At 48.5% G+C, this 16,735-nt stretch overlaps 1 protein-coding gene across 1 annotated transcript in view; it reads left to right on the plus strand.

Moving 5' to 3' along the window:
- LOC137765909 (integrin beta-5-like) overlaps positions 1-16,735 on the plus strand; it is a gene marked incomplete at its 5' end in the record, with an annotated part of 50,732 nt that overhangs the window by 13,681 nt on the left and 20,316 nt on the right. The window contains one exon of the mRNA XM_068545661.1: positions 3,572-3,740. Coding sequence (XP_068401762.1) covers positions 3,572-3,740 — 169 coding nt within the window. The remainder of the gene's footprint in view (positions 1-3,571; positions 3,741-16,735) is intronic.

Genomic DNA, 16,735 nt, shown 5'->3' on the forward strand with positions numbered 1-16,735 from the left:
CCAGTTTTCCCAGCACCGTTTATTGAAGAGACTATCTTTCCTCCATTATATAGTCTTGCCTCCTTTGTCATAGATTAATTGACCATAGGTGCATGGGTTTATTTCTGGGCTTTCTATCCTGTTCCTTTGATCTATATTTTGGTTTTTGTGGCAGTACCTTGTTCTTCAATTTTTTTAATCCATACACTGAAGTTTCATTTTTGAATTTGAGTGACAATATTTTTTATTTGGTTCTTTCTTTTAGACTTCTGTTTTTCATACTATTTTTTCATAGCCTTCTGATTTTTTTTTCTTCCTAATAATATCCCATTCTAGTCTTTGGTATTTTTTCCTTCTCCTTGAATGTGTTAAATATCTTTGTTTTAACGTACTGTAGATAATTTTGTTATCTGTTTCTTGAACTGCAGATCCTGCAGTTGGTTGAATTTGCTGATATTCCTTCATGGTAGTTTATTTCTCATGGGGTCTATAACTTTTTCATTAGCTCCTCTTCATCAGAGGTTGTTTTCCATTAGGGGATCATGTGCCCCAGGGGTACTGACTTCCCTGCAGGGTGGTTTTCTGTTCCCTGATGCTAGGATCCTCTGGGTTCCACTGTGGGACTAGTTCTGTTTATTTCTCAGCAGGGGGGTTCCTTCCTTGTAAAAGTAATGAATTCTGACTTGTTTAGGCCTGGAGTTACAATCTTTATGGGTGATTCATCTCGCCATGAGCCCAGAGTGCATCTTCCTCGCTTCTCTCCCAGACCAGTGGCTGGAATTTTTCTGGGTTTGATTTTAGTGACAGGGCAGCTCTTTGTAACACTCATCTTTATGCAGAGAGCCCTGTTCAGTGCTCAGCCCTGCGCTGGCCTGAGGTCCATCATCTGTCCCTGTTAGAACCTGGCCCCAAGCCCCAGACCTTTGTCAGACCCCAACACGCTAGGGTGTGGGGGGTGGGGGACCCCTTTGCCACGGAGATCCCTGCTCACTTCCCACCTAGTTTAAGTCCGTTCATTTGTTCAATGCTTTTCTCTCCGTTCTTGGCACCTGGGATTTCCCTGCTAAGCTTCCAGTCTTGGCTACATATTAACATGTTTAAAGATTAGATTTTTACCCAGCAGTTCTCTTTGTTTAGAGGAAGAGGGGAGGTCTTTCCCTGTCAGCTCCATGGTCCACAATATTGTCCTGAAGCATTGGATTGTTTTTTGGATTTGCCTACATCTAGCACCTGCAAATGGGATTCACTTTTTATACACACATGCTCCCCCAGGCTCTTTAAGCATAGATATTTTATTCATCTTCCTGGTTCATAATTCTTAATCTAGTAAAGATTTAGTAGGCCCTAAACTGGGGTCCTATGGCACAGACACAGTTGGGGGTGGGAGGGCTTCCTGGCATGAGACCCTCAAACACCCAGATCTTCAGGTCGCTCAGACAGCTCTTCCAGGGGTTAAATTAGTCACAGTTGACATTGTCTTCCAGAGACTGCGGAGACATTCAACAGAGCCTGTGTGACAAAGCTGTTTTCCTCTCACTAAGAGGTGATTCTGGTTTGGTTATAATAAATTCTCTGCAATGAAGTCTTCTCTCTGGCAAACACATTTTCTAGTTCCTGATTATTAATAGTAATTCTCCACAGTAAAAATATATCTACTTACTCCCCTTTGCAGGAAGGGAAGAGGTATAAAGTGCTGAACTAATTTAGCTGAGCTTTTCACAGCTTTTCTGGTTTTCTCACTGAACAGCAGTCATAGTTTTTGTTCCTCTCCTCCCTTCCTCAACCGACCCCATCAACCAAGACAATAAACACCTGAAGTCCGCAGCCATGGACCAGCACAGCACAGAAGGGTGAAGTTGCTCAGAGGGCGAGGGAGGGGAGTGAGAGTTTGTGTACATTTCATTCCTCCTGGGCCCATCTGTTTGTCAGATCACTATGATGGGACCTCAGCTCACTTCCTGCTTCCAGCTGGGAATGCAATTTCCGTGACCTTTGTCTTTATGGGGAACTGAGATGGGAATAGAAAGTTTGGGTGGCCCAGAGGCATGGGTTGCATAAGAGCCTGACCTGTGCAAACACAAGGGGCGGGTGAAGATTTTGGGGGAAGGAGGAGGGAGTGAAACAAAGGAACGGCAAGTGGGGACAGCTTCTCGAAGCTCTCCCTGTCTGGAGGCACCGTGACCATCATGGCAGTGGGGTTGACCCTGCAGAGGCGGCTTGCTGCGAGTGACTGATGGAGCAGGTACCGTAGACCCTTAGAGGGGATGAGAGAGCCTCTTAGAAAACCCAAGGTTGCCTCTCTCGGGGAGGAGGGGAGCCTCTCAGACCTGCCCCAGCCGCCCTTCTTGATGGCAGTTAGGCAGGAACTCCTAGGAGTTGCTAAGCCTGTTTCCCTTCCCATGCACACGGGGCTTGAATTGGGTAGGTAACGAAGCCTTCCCCTCATGCCTCTCTGTTGGTGTTTGTTTTCTATCTTAGTTCTGAAAGAGAGGCTTCCTTAACATGGCCACAGACCTGCACAGTCTGGTCCAGCTTGCCTCCCCCGCCTCCTCATAGCCCATCTTTGCCCTTACTCCCTGCCCTGCAGTCTAACTGGCCTCCCTCTGCCCTTGGGCTGTCTGTGCTCCCTTCTGCCACAGGGCCCTTGCATTTGCTCTTCCCTCGCCCCTTTTACCCAGTGAACCTTTTTGGAGACAACGTAAGGCCCCTCTTCCTATTTCATTGGTTTATATATCCAAGTGAAACTCCTGCAGATGTGATTGGGCTCTAACTTCCTCCAGGAATGGGGCCATCTCTACTGCAAACTGAAGATGAGAACACCCAATGTTCAGGAGAAAGACATGGCATTAACCTCCTATTGAGGTGCAATACTTCCCTCCGTCCAGATTTCCAGGTAGAATTTTCCATTCGAAGATGGTTTGCTTCTAAGTGATTTCTCTTTGCATCTAGGAGAGCTGATGCTTTATCATTCCAATATTTATAAATGAACGAAGAAACAGAACGTTTTCATTCCTGTTGCGTTTAGTGTCTGCTCGGTTGCCAGCACGTCCTGGTGGTCTCTGAGTGGGTTGACACGAAGGGGTTATGTGATCCTTTGTCACGTGGCAGCAGCAGAGTTGATGCAAGAAGCTGGTGTCGTAGAGTCACTCTGCTCACGCTGCCCTCACTCGACGTTGCCCGCCTTCCTCGGCCTGTAAGAGCCTTCCTTCCCCTCGGTGCTGCCCAGGCTGCGGTGCCTGTCCACCAGGCGCTTGCATCTTCCAAGGCTCGTGTCAGGGCGCCTCTGTGACATCTTCCTCTGACTGCAGTAGCCCACTGTTAACCTCTACTTCCTACGACCCATTTGTCCATTTCATTCACTTACAACCTGGTATGTGCTGTCTCGCCTGCAGTTTAGGGCTTGTGTTTGGAGAGTAGGGACTATGTTGTTTCTCTGTGCTCCCCCACTGTGCCTGTCCCAGGGGTGCGTGGTAGGTGCGGAGTGAGTATCCGTTGGTGCCGTTCAAGGCACTCCGTAAATGCACAGAGTACTTGGTTGTTTAAGATTTGGGGACAATGAAGGAAAAGTGACTCTTCTCCTCTTTCTCTCTAGTTACAAGCTGTTCCCAAACTGTGTCCCCTCCTTTGGGTTCCGCCACCTGCTGCCTCTCACAGACAGAGTGGACAGCTTCAACGAAGAAGTTCGGAAGCAGAGGGTGTCCCGGAACCGCGACGCCCCCGAGGGCGGCTTTGACGCAGTGCTCCAGGCGGCTGTCTGCAAGGTAACCTTCCCTTCTGGCTCCGTCCCTGCGTGGGAGGTCAGCGAAGAGGTGTCGGTGTGGGTGATGGGCGTTGGCACTGCCTGCGGATTTTGCGTCACTGCAGCCTGTGGCTCCTGTCCGCTCTTGCATCAGAGGGTGAGCTCAGGGGGCCCTTGGGAAAATCTACAGAAGTCAGACCAGCTGGAGTGCAGGGATGGCTTAGGGCTGGTGTGTGTCTGTGTCAGGGTGTGGCTGTGTACAATGGGATGTTGTCTTTGCCAGCAGACAGCTGTTCTGTTTTTCTATATTTGGCTCTTTTGCTTCCTTTTGGGGCAGGGAGCAGGGGGAAGAAAAGGTCAAGCCATATGCATAGAATCTTGTAGAATTTTATGGCCCAATTTTGATAAACATTAAAGAGTGGTCTGTTGGGGAATCCAGCTAAAAAGAGAATCGCTTGTCATCTTTGGTTTTGTTTCTCTTTGTTTGCTTTTCTCGTGTTTCTCTGTGATATGTGAATCCAGAGGGAGGACACAGACTTAGGTCAGAAGTGAACTCATGCTTTGAGACGGTCCAATCTCAGCGAAATATGTAAATGGGATGTTGGTAATAACTTATTCTTAACATAGTTTTCTATGTCAAAACAGCCCAATAACAATAACAAAAGATAAAAATAAATATCACTCTTGAATTTGCTATTCTAGCACATACTTTAACATTTTTTTCCATAGTGGTCATCATAGACTATGCATAATTGGTAATGCTTTCTTGACCATTTTGGTGGACTCAGCAACAGGGCGGTGGTTGGGGTGCTCATGTCTGGGGGAGGGCTGGGTAAGGAGGTTAGAGCTCAGTTTGGAGAGGCCGCATGTCTGACCTCAGAGAGCCTGTGTTTAGTGTGTCACAGATTCACTTTTCCTCCTCTTGGTCCTCGACAAAATGATAAGAGAGCCACGGTTGTCCTTTCTGAAATAAAAAACTGAAATGGTAGACAGGAGGGATAAGGGGAAAGAAAGATATGAAGAAAGCACAGCTTCCTCAGTCCTCTTCTTGGTCCCACTGGCGTTCTGCCCATCCCTGTGTCCTTGGGGCCACCCCGGAGAGGACGGTCTCACAGTGGCCCCCTACCCAGGATGGCTGCAGAGTGGCCCCTGCCCGGCCTCTGGCTAGAGCAGAACGGTTTGATTCAGAGGCCCCTGATACTTTGTAGCAGCCCAAGAAAGCCAGATGGGACACAGCTAGAATGTGTTCAGCTCTGAATCTTTCAAGTGCATCACAGAATAGACAGTTTATGGATTTACTTCAGAAAGAAAAATTATGTTTTTGACTGGCATTCAGATTATTGATTGTATGGGGTGTTATATTCAGGGACATCCTGCCAAATCCACTCTTGGCAGGAACAAATAGTGCAGGGAAAACACGGGATCCCTCTTATCTCCCCACCTTGGGAATATTGTGGGTTTTCTTTCCGGGGGAGGAAATTGTCTTTAAGGCTTGAGGGGAAGAACCCAGTGACAAGCCTACGCACTGTCCAGTTATATTAATTCTGTTTAATTAGGTGAATCAGAATGGCATGATGGAATGCTTGAGGCATGGTGGTCCATGAGAAGCCATTTGATTCGCTCTTTTGCCCCCGGAACCTTCCTGTGCCATCCCAGACCCATGAAGATATCCTTCCCTTTGAAAACTCAGTATTTCAAGACTCGAGTGCTTCAAAGCAGATGCTAGCAGATTTCTTAAACTCAGTGCCCGTACCTGGTTATGAATTGTTGTTGGCTGAGAGGCATTTTAGTGTGTGTTTCAGTTTTATATCTTTTGGCATTTTTCTCTTATTCCCCACCTTGGCCTTTGTCATGGGGCACCCCTGGAAAGTTGCTAATTGCTTGGAATTATGCAGTCGATGAGATCCCAGCTTTTCTCCTCACCATTTCTTTTCCTTTGTGCTGTCAGTCTGTGTTTGGGTACCTATCAAGCAATTTCTTTCTCACTTGAAATCACCTATTTATAACGTCATCTTCCTGGTTGACCACAGCCTTATTTATAGCCGCTAAATATTGGAACTAGATTATGGCCTGTCTATTGATGAAAGGCTATAACAATCATACCCTAAAAGAATACTTGAGCACTTGAATAATACTTAAGATAAATTAAGAGAGGAAAGGAAAGCAAGTGATAAAACAGCATAGGTGTATGACCCTATTTTGCAAACAAAAGAAAGAAAAATATGGAAAAGATTGGAAATAAATAGACCAAAGTGTTAACAGCAGTTGTCTCCGGTGATAGGATTAGGTGTGGTTTTTATTTTCTTCTTTGTGTTATTTTATATTTACTTAAACTTTCACAATAAATAACGTGTGATTTTTAAAATTCGTAACGGAACATTTCAAACACATAAAAGTAGAGAGAATAGTGAAATAAAATCCCATGTACCCATGGTCCATCTTGGACAGTTACCAATTTGTAGCCAATCTTGTTTCATTTGCCTTCCTAACCATTTTATTCCCCATTGTTTGAAGTAAATCCCAGATATCATTTGTTTCAATGATATTTAGATTTTTACTGTTAATTAGATTTCAATTGTAATTAGATTTTTAAAGTTTTCTTAAAAGCCCTAAGCATGCCTTACTTTGTTGACTGAATTTTCTGCCTTCTCCTGATTTGCCCAGATTAAAGGCCCTTCCTCTTAATCCTGGAAACTGAATGTGACAGAGCCAGCAGGCCTGTAATCTCTGCAGTTGGAGAGGCGTCTCATGCAGGCTGGAGCTGGCTGGGCAGCCCCGGCAGCAGTGCACGCTCGGCTTCCTTTGACCCCATGCCCTGGAGACGGAGCTGATAACAGGCCTGCTTCATAGCCCACAGGAGGCTCTTTGTTCTGATTTCAGTCTCACTCTGGTTTCCCTGGGATGGACTGTTAGTTACCAACGTTAGGGACTTAGGGGTATGGAATGCTCACATGACTGGTCTTAAGTCCCACCCCCAAGGCCAACTTTACATTTCTTGGGAAGCTGCTCTTTGCAAAAAGAAGGAAACAGTCTGTTTCTACTTAGGATTCGATTTAGGAAGTAGAACTGCTTCCACGAGTGGAAGTTTTGAGTTGCCATCTTTCCCCCCAGCAGGTCACATTGTTAGGAGAGGCCATCGAAGAGTATCCACAGCTAAGGAACCCCTCTGTCACCAATGCAGGCATTTTTCCCAATGCTGTACCGGCCTGGGTTGGGATGAGGTAATGCGTGACCCATAATTTCTTATCTTTACCTCGAAACCTATTATTAAACTTGTTTATACTTTTTCTTGGTCTGAATAATAGTTTCTCCCATTACCGCTTTTATTGCTCTCCTGGGACTTTTCTAGAAGTTAACTCTAAGTTGTTTATTCTGAAAATGTATAGGTGGAAGTGTGATGAGTGGTTCAGACTGGAACCATGGCTGCTTTCCTGTTCTCCCAAGACAGGGAGATCTGGTGCCCTGGGAAGACAGAGGGCGGCGGGGTGGTCCAGGAGCTCTGAGTTGTCAGTCATGGCTTTGCTGCTCTCCATGGCTCTCAGGTTAAAGAAGTTCCCTGCAAAGTTAAGCCTGGCTGGGTACGTCCTGACCACATGGATTCTACGGGCTGCTTTCTCCCGTCAGACAGAAAAATCAGATCCCTGCAACCAAGCCTGTTTCCCTTTTGGCCTCATCTTCTAGCCCCCTAACATTTATCCTTCTTATCCTTTCTGTTTTAGTCTTGATTATCTAATTTTGCGTTACTTATTAAGTTTTTAAAGCATTGTGTGTCCTCTCAGAAATAGGTGGATAAGTAAGTCTCAAAGGAAACAAAGTAAGTTTGCATGCTGAGTCAAACGTCTTGGTGTGGCTTGGGTCCTTTATCCCTTGGCTGGTGAGAGCATCCTAATCTAAAATGGAGACCACATCCCCAGAGAGGCCGGAGGAACAGCTTCCTGCAACAAGACTTTCTGCAGGAATACAGACTGTGGGCCTCTGGAGACAAAATGATGGCTGCCCTTGCTCTGCTGTCATCCGTGCTCCAGCTCTTCAGTATACACTATCTCTGATTCTCACAGCAGTCCCTCAGTGTATTGGTGGTGCTTGTCCCCAGTTTACAGGTGAGGAAACTGAGTGTCACAGGGTTCACTCTACTTACTGTTGGAAAGGGGTGGAGCCAGGATTTGAACCAGATCCAGTTGATTCTAAAGCCCGAGCCCTGTCTATTACGCTGTGCCAGGTGCTTTGGGAAGTAGCGGCAGTGCCGTGCAGAGCAGAGAGGACTTAGAGTCCTATTGTCCCGATTCAAGCTGTGCCTCTTCTGCTACTAACCGGCTCCGCGGTGGCCTGAGTGCTCATCTGGAGGCTGCAGGGAGGTGGGGCTGGAGGGGAGGAGGTCCAGGATGCCCTCCAGCTGTGCTGGTCAGTGCTCCTTTTCACAAAGGACTTGTCACAGCCTTGTGCCCCTTTGCCCAGAGCCCTTGATTTTGCTTTTTGCCTCTCCTGGTTCAGGCTTGAGCTCCAGGCCAGGCAGGGGCTGCTGCAGACACCAGGAGAGGGTGGAGAATTCCGCATTCCTGGAGGCAGGCTCAGCTGTGAGAGGTTTTCACTCTGCCCAGCCTCCCCCAGAGTTGATTTGGCTTCTTCCGACTTGTTGCCCGATTTCTTTTAGACCTGAGACTTGTCATTTTTCCATGCATGAGTTGAGCAACGTAGAAAACTGCCTTCCTTTCCTCAAGGAGGGCAGCGGCCCCTAACGCCTTCATGCCCCCCGAGGAGATACCCCCGTAAGTCCTGTGTTCATGCAGTCTGGGTTATCTGTCTCGGCATGTGTGAGCCGTTCGTGCCAGCAGGTCGCACCACAGTTTCTGGGGCTTAATGCAACGCACCCTGCTTGCTCTTCCTCTGTCTCAGTGTCTTCGTGAAGCCCGTGAGAGTATTGGATTTCCCTGTAGTCCACGGAGGCTGTGGGGCTGTGGGTGGGCATGCAGGCACCCCGCCCGTGCCCGGGTAGTGCTTTTGTCGGAGGTGGTAAGGGTTCTCCCTGGCTTTCTGTTTTGCACGTGGTCGTGGTTTATTGTGTACTTTTAAATCACTCGACTGTTTTAGTCCCTGGAGGGGCGTGTCCTTGTTCTGCCTTCTGCCCGTGAGCTGTGCTGTAGGCCTCACTGCCCCGCTCGCAGCTGCTGGTTCTGCTTTCCAACTCAGGAATGTTTATTGTGTGCCCAGTAAGTGCTCAGTGGCAGGTATGGTGAAGAAAATTTAAAAAAGATGAGAAAAAGTCCCCATCCTCACGGATTTGATTTGAGCTTTCAGATCCACTAGAAAAGAAATAGAACAACTCATTTGTAAACATTAACTGGAACCATGTGAAATTATGGACATGTGACTGTCAATGAAATTTAATATTTGACCATTGATAGTTTCTCCTACAAAAATAGAAAACTCATATGGTTCAGCCTCATGTATACAAACGTTTTTCTTTAGTTCAGATTGGACTTGCGTAGAGTCTATGTCAGACGTGTTCTACTGCGTGTTGTTAGGGCTTAGGCTCTAGATGAATGTCTAAATCCTGAGTCACGGGCCGAGATTTCTTTTCCCTAAGGAAAGGAATATGACATTTTTGCCCTTCTTAAGTTGAACCACAGACAGATTTTTTTAAAAAGATTTTTCATTGCAAAGCATGGACGGAAACAGGAGAAACAAACTACTGGTGAGAACGTGTTTACTGTTACAAAGTGACAGAAATAGGCTTGAACACCCACATGATTGGGGAAGCGAATCACAGAAAGAATTCAGCCTTATTTTTCCTTAAGTGCATTGTAGGAATCAAGACTCCTTAGTCCCCAAGCTCAGATCTGCTGTAGGGTCTGCCTCTTGGCTAGTCAGGTCAGCCCCCTTTCCTTCCTCATTTCTTCCCCCAAACCTGTTCTCTCTCTGTGCTTGCCTGAAAGGTCAATGTACAGAGTGTTTTAGTTTTGACTTCTGGAAATTTGTTGGGCACTTACCGTCTGCAAGATGCCCCACTAGCTGCTGTGAGGCTTGCACAGATGACTGAGCCACAGCTCCCGTCCCTGTGAGATCACTGCAGTCGGACAACAGATGCCTATACGACAGTCTAAGGTACCAGCGGAGTGCGCAGACACTGTAGAAGGTCTGGCCCTGGTAGGACCCAGTGGTTGAATCACAGTGTTCTTCCCCTTCAAGGGTCACCTTGGTCTCTCTGCCTCCCCGTGTTTGCCCTGAGGCTCTGGTGCTGATGACGCAATTGATTACCACTGGCTGCATGCTTTGTGAGAGCCAAGCTCTATGCCAAGCACCTCATGGGGCTTGTTTTCCTTAATCCTTTGAAGGTGGTTGTACTGTCCGCTTTTGATAAGGTAACAACCCTAGAAAGGTTGAGTAACTTCCTGAAGGTCTTACAGCTGGAAATGACAGAGCCAGAGATGGAACTGTACCCACCTTCCCGGCTCCAAAGATGGGAGTTCTCAACCTTGACCTTAGATAACCTGCCGTCTTTTGTGGCCACACAGGAGTGGAGAAGTGGGAGGGGTGTGCTTCCAAAGAGGGCAAAGTCCTCCTCTAAGGAACCATTTCGATTTCCCACGTGACCCAGTTTGCCAGTGGTAGAGCCAGGACTGACTCTGTCCTGGGAAAGACAGCTGCACGTGCCGCTGTTCTCTGGAGCTAAGAGTTTCCTGTTTATCAGAAACAGTTATAACATGGCTCTGGCAGCCTCCGGGTTTTCTAGGGAGACCACGGGTACTGTCCCAAGGTTGGCGCGCTGCTGGAGGCTAGCCCTTTGAGTGAGCCTGCTTGTCTTTGCCCTTGGCTTCCCCGTCTGTGACGCGGGAACACTGATAACCCTCTTTTCATTCATAATTCACGGCGTCTCGGAACCATGGGTTCTGCCGTTCAGCTCTCCCACATAGCACTGTGAAGACACTTTTTCAGATGGCGCGTCCTTTTCAGCAGTGAGGGAGCATGTGGCTGGTGACTCTTCAGTGACAACTGAGGCCCATGGGCTATGTTGACACCCGGCTGGAGGACCCAGGTGTCTGGGTGGCCATCGATTTTACTTAACTTAGACTGACATCGAGAACAGAGAACCCCATCATTTAAAGCTAGTGTTTCTGTCCTCGCTGAAACGGCATCCTGACCTAGGCCTCCCCTGTACTGAACACTGTTTACCAGAGAGAGTATTGCGGGCCTTGTCTTGGAACAAGCAAGCCGAGGCAAACGAGCCAGGCTGTATTCGGGTGGGCCCCACCACCCATGTCCTCTAAGGCCGCTGGGTGGGGCGTCAGCTTTTCTCAGGTTCCCAGGAATCGGTGTTCCAGGCCCTCCCGTGCACCCTCCCACAGGGCATGCCTGAGCCTCCCTCTCACGCTTGTCATGCTCTGCTGTGGTCCCTGTGTATAAGCAAGTCACTAGGACATGGATATTGGGACCCACCGGCTTCTGTGAGCCTGTCGGAAGATTCAGCTGCCAAACACAGGCCGTGCGCTGCAGGGCCTGCAGGCCGCAGTCCCAGCCCTGCCTTCCTCTGCAGCCAGACCACATCCAGGGACCCGCGTCTGCCTCTGGGGCTGTGTTTAAGGCAGACGCTGATAGCTCGAGAGCAGAGAGGGGTGAGTGGATGGTGGTGGGCTGGGAACCACACCTCTGAGGAGTGGTTAAAGGTTAACCAAGACGAGAGACACCACAGGAAGAAGCGTGTCGCCTAACCTCAGACATCACTACAGAAGAGGGCTGTTCCAGGGGGTGAACTAGGGTAGCCACAGGGAAGCAGGTTTGAGTTCAAGGCAAGGGAGAAATTTCTAGCGAAGACCTCTGCTCAGCTGTGGAGCGGGCTGCCAGATGCGGCAGTGAGTCAGAGTGGGGACCCCAGGCCCATGCGGAGGAGGTGCCAGATGAAAGATCCCTGCACGGGTGGAACGTGGATGAGCCAACCTCGGAGGTTCTTTCCAAACTTCAGGTGCTACTTATTTCCTCTGAGGCAGCTTTTCTGCCCAGTAACCCACTGGTGCTTTTGTTCTGTAGTGGCCCCTTCTAGCCTGTCTGGTCCTCACTGCCACCCTCTTAAGCTGACTTTGTATTTGGCCACCATGACCGTGAACTCTGCCGTGCACACTCGTTTTGTGTGCCAAGCTCAGCTTGCCTGGAGCTGGCGCCCAGAAAAGCTTTCCACTCCCGATGGCTTCCCCATGGAGCCACCTTACCAAGTGGGTGAAAGTCCAGGTGTGGTGGGGCAGCTCAAGGGCACCCAGGGGCAGTCTGGAGGTGGGCGGGGGAGGATGGAAGCCTTTGAGTGACCTTCCTCTTTGTCAGACCGTGTAGCCCCTCGCGCGTGACTCGTTCCACCCCCAGAAACCAAATTGCCGCACGGGCCGGAGCTTCATGTCCTCAAACAGGGAAATGACATCCTTACTCCCTAGCCATTATTTCACTCTCTCTGGGGCCACATGTTGGAGGTGAACAAGCCAGCAAGTCTGTCTTCACTCTTGGGAGGAGCCAGTTTATATTTATTTTCTCAAAGCTTGTAAGGCCTGGTCTTCCACTTCCATTCTGCTTCCCCTTTTCATGGACTACTGTTCCCTCTTTGCCATTTCAGGGTCCCAGGTCCCCCAGGCTGACTTCCAGGCCTGGCTGCCCAGGGCCTCCAATAACCATCCCACTGACTGCCCTGGCCCCTCTCCCCTCCTCCACCCTTCTGCAGCTTGTGTTGGATGATCCCCATGGCCCTGCTGCCACCCTTTCTGCAATTCCCATTAGTTTTCTCAGATCTCAGTGTATGACAGGTGATTTGATGAAATATTTTCACTTAAGTTAGCCCCTTACTGCTTCCCATATTTATATGATTAAAAGAAGATGTCTGGTGGATTCCAAAGCACATTAAATAGTTGGTGGAATTGGGAGTGATGTGATTGAAGACTTCTAGACATTGTGAGGGAGGATTTTTGTTACCCAATCCTGATCTTGTTCACGTATCCACTTACTACTCATTCCTCACTGAGTGCCAAGTATGTGCCAGGTGCAGTGCTCTTTGTTATTCTGGGCCCTACACCCCTTCCTCTCCTCTCTCAGCTCCAGATCTCTGCTGCTTTCTGCGGACAGAGCAGAGTTTGGTAAGTTCTCCTCTGAGCTTCCAACTGGAGAAAGTCATCTCTGGCCCCAGCGCAGATTGGACTGGTGGCCCGTACAAAACCAGAGGCTTTGCCTCCTGGGAGTGGACGGAGTCAGAGGTTCTGGGCTTGGCGGCAGCTCCCCCCACCGCTCATTACTTCTGACACGTGTGTCCAGAGTCTGCAGATGGCTGCTTTTCACATAGCACGGTCTCCTGCGCACGTGTGTGATTCGCCTGGAACAGCTGGAGTAAACGTGGGTCACAGAACACATCACCCTCGGGTGGCAGAAGGCAGGCTGGTGGCTGGGAGAGGGGTGAGCCTTGGGCCTTGCCTGCTCACCCAGAGTGGGCTTAGGAAAAGGAGGGTAAGACGTGTAGCATTGCCCAAAGGCTCTGGCTCAACACAGGTCATGGGAGTGGACTCTAAGACAGAATGGACAGTTCGGGACTGGACGGGTGTTGCTGTGGGACCAGGGAAGTAGGATGAAAAAGATAATTCTAAGTTTTCTAGATAAGACATTTGATGGTCCCTTTGTCAGCAATGGGGAAGCCTGGAGGGGAAGATGGTGTATCAACTTTGGAGAAGTTGAGTTTTGGGTGACGGCAGACATGTCTGGCTTTTGGTCCAGACCTGGGACTAAAGCTCAGGAAGGAGATCAAGTGGGAGAGGTAATTAATTGCGAGCTGTCCAAGCAGTTGCATGGAACTTGGGTAAATCTCCTCGGGGACAGTGTTACCTTTGACCTCATCCAGTGCCGGGAGAGGAGGTGGAATCCGCGAGCAGCCAGAGGGGATGGGGGCATTGGACGGTGCGGTGTCCAGGAAGCCAAGGGCAGGAGGGCTCGAAGGAGGCCCTGGTCGGCAGCAGAGAGGCCGGAGAACAAGGCCAGAGGATGGCTGCGGGGCTGGCAGCAGGACCTCAGCGCGAGCTTCGAGGTTCTCAACCTTGGCACCACAGTCGGCTCTCCCAGGAGCTTTAGAAGCCCCGGTGGCTGGGCTGCAGGTCACATCAGAACCGCCGGGCGTTAGCATCGTCGAAGCTCCCTTGAGGACCTTACGTGCAGCTGGGGCAGAGAACCACTGTGCATGTGGGGGCAGGAGGCGGGGGACTGGGAGCCGCCGGTGAGAGAGACGGTAGGGGCGTGTGGAGACGTCGGGTTACACGGAGCTGGGGAGAGGAAATAGAGGCAGCCAGTCTGCTAGTCGTAGAGGCAGGTGATGAGAGATGTTGGGTCAAAAACAGAGTGTTTATTAGAAGTGGGTCGTGAGCGTATCTTTAGGCACAAGGAAAGGATGCAGAGGAAATTAACTGATGGAACGTTGCTCCGGAGAGGGTGGGATTTGGGGGCTGCGTTTCCTTGGGGAGGGAGAGCACTCCTTCCTTGAGAGCATTAAGACCAGAGGAGAGGCCAGGGGGATGCCTGTTTATTTATGACGGAGAGGCATACCAGGGCTGTGGGACCAGACACTGAGCGCCTGGAATAGACGAGGCGAGTCCTGTTACCTGTGTCCGTTGCTCACCTGAGCGCGTGGGAACTGGGAGGTGGGAAGCTGGAACAGACCTTGTGGTGGATTTGATGCAGATTTGACTGAAGAGAAGGCAGGTAAACTGCAGACTTGGCCAGATGCTGGATTTCTGGCTTCGGAGTCCAACGCATTTCTGTCCCACCCACCCGTGACATTTTCATCTGAGGGCTGACCTCTGTCATGTTTGAGGAGATTGGCTTTTAAAAATCTTGTTTTTACCCAGAGACTTGGAGAAAAGTTTAGCTAAGCAAGTCTGTCTTTTTTTCTCTTAAAATAGTTTTGTATAAAAAGAGAATATATTCCATCTAAAAATTTAGAAAATGCAGAGAGCAGAAAGGAAATAAACATCACCCATAACCCTACAATCCAAAAATAAGATTATGTGTTTCTGGATTTAAGTCACAGATTCTCAGCTCCGTGGAAATACTGAGGAAAATCACTGTCAGTTATTGACTGTTTACTACATGCAGGTACTAAGCTGGGTGTGCTCCTTGTGTATCATTTTGTTTAATCCTCTCAACAACCCCATTCTATCAATACTATTATTCTCTCTATCTTATAGCTGAGAAGCTGGGGCTGGGAAAGATTAACTAACATGCCCAGTGTCACAAAGACAAGCCGAGGGAAGATGTGGGCATGAACTGAGGTTTGCCATTCATCCGAGCCCACACTCCCAGCTGCTCTGTGGGCACTGCCACCAAACAAAGGGATATGCATAACTGGTATTCCCAGCACAGTATTGACATTCAGTCTGGTCATCTAATTTACTATATTTGAATGACTTTCTGAGCACACCAAGCCTTCGTTTAAAAAAACTTTACTGAGGTATGATCGATGTATAATAAACTACACATATTGAATGTGTACAACTTGACAGATATTGACATTTATACATACCCGTGAGATAAATATTCACCGTAATCAAGATGACGAACATACATCCTTCTCCCCCCAAAAAAGAGTATTTGTGCTCCTTTGTCATTTCTCCCTCCTGCGTCTCCTGCCCTCTTTCCCCAGGCAGCCACTACTTTGCTCTCTGTCACTCCACATGAGTTTGCGTTTGTTAAAACTTTAGAAATCCAGTATATACTCTTTTTGGCCTGGCTTATTTCACTCAGAACAACTGTTTTGAGATTCATCTGTGCTATTGAGTGTCATCTGTGCTAAGGAGTGATCACTCCTTTTGTTACTGAGTAGTATTCCCTTGTGTGGATACACCACAGTTTATTCATCCACCTGTAGATGGGTATCTGGGTTGTTTTGGATATTTGGTAGTTTTTGCCTATTATAAACGGAGCTGCTATAAATGTGTTCAAGTCTTTGTGTGGGTGTATGCTTTTATTTCTCATGGGTCAATGCCTAAGAGTGGCATGGCTGGGTCATATGGTAGGTGTTTAACTATTTATTTATTTATTTATGTACGTATGTATGTATGTATGGCTGCCTTGGGTCTTCGTTGCTGCACGCGGGCTTTCTCTAGTTGCGGGGAACGGGGGCTACTCTCCGTTGTGGTGCATGGGCTTCTCACTGCAGTGGCTTCTCTTGTTGCGGAGCATGGGCTCTAGGCGTGTGGTCTCAGTAGCTGTGGCTCGCAGGCTCTAGAGCACAGGCTCAGTAGTTGTGGCACACGGGCTTAGTTGCTCCGCAGCATGTGGGATCTTCCCGGACCAGGGCCCAAGCCTGTCTCCCCTGCATTGGCAGGCGGATTCTTAACCACTGTGCCACGAGGGAAGTCCCTGGTGTTTAACTTTTTAAGAAATTGCTAAACTGTTTTCCAAAGTACATGTATCATTTTACAACCCTATGGGCAGTGTCTGCCAGTTCCGTTTCCTCCACATCTCCCTCAGTGTTTATGTGGCCAGTCTTTTTAATTTTTAGCCATTCTATTAGGTGTGTGGTAGAATCTCACTGTGGTTTTAATTAATACAAAGCTTTTAAACTTTTTGGTATGCAAGTCTTCATGGTCCGTGTAGTGACCGTGGAGCCTCACACATCAAGAAGCAAAAGGAGACGAGAAGGAATGTAAAAGTTATTACTAGTCTGAGAGTAGTAACTATAGACCCCTTTTTTAGTGTGTCTTATGTACTAAATACTTGTTAACCTAGAATCAACCCTGCGAAGTAGGATTATCTTCATTTTACAGAGGAAGAAACTGAGGCTGAGAGAGATGAAGTGACTGACGTAGGGTCTCGTAAAGCAAACCCTTGAACTCAGCCTTGTCTGTGCCAAAGCTCTCGTATGCTGGCCCCCATGCCACACTCCATTTTGTAGTTATTCCTTTAAAAAAAAAAATTCGCTTTCCCACTACTGATCTCTGCCCCAAACGTGGATACAGAACTTCAGGCTTCAAAATAGTCCAAGCAGAGAGTAGGAAAATTATTTCT

Source organism: Eschrichtius robustus, chromosome 6 (assembly GCF_028021215.1).
Source record: "Eschrichtius robustus isolate mEscRob2 chromosome 6, mEscRob2.pri, whole genome shotgun sequence".
Classification (NCBI taxonomy): domain Eukaryota; kingdom Metazoa; phylum Chordata; class Mammalia; order Artiodactyla; family Eschrichtiidae; genus Eschrichtius; species Eschrichtius robustus.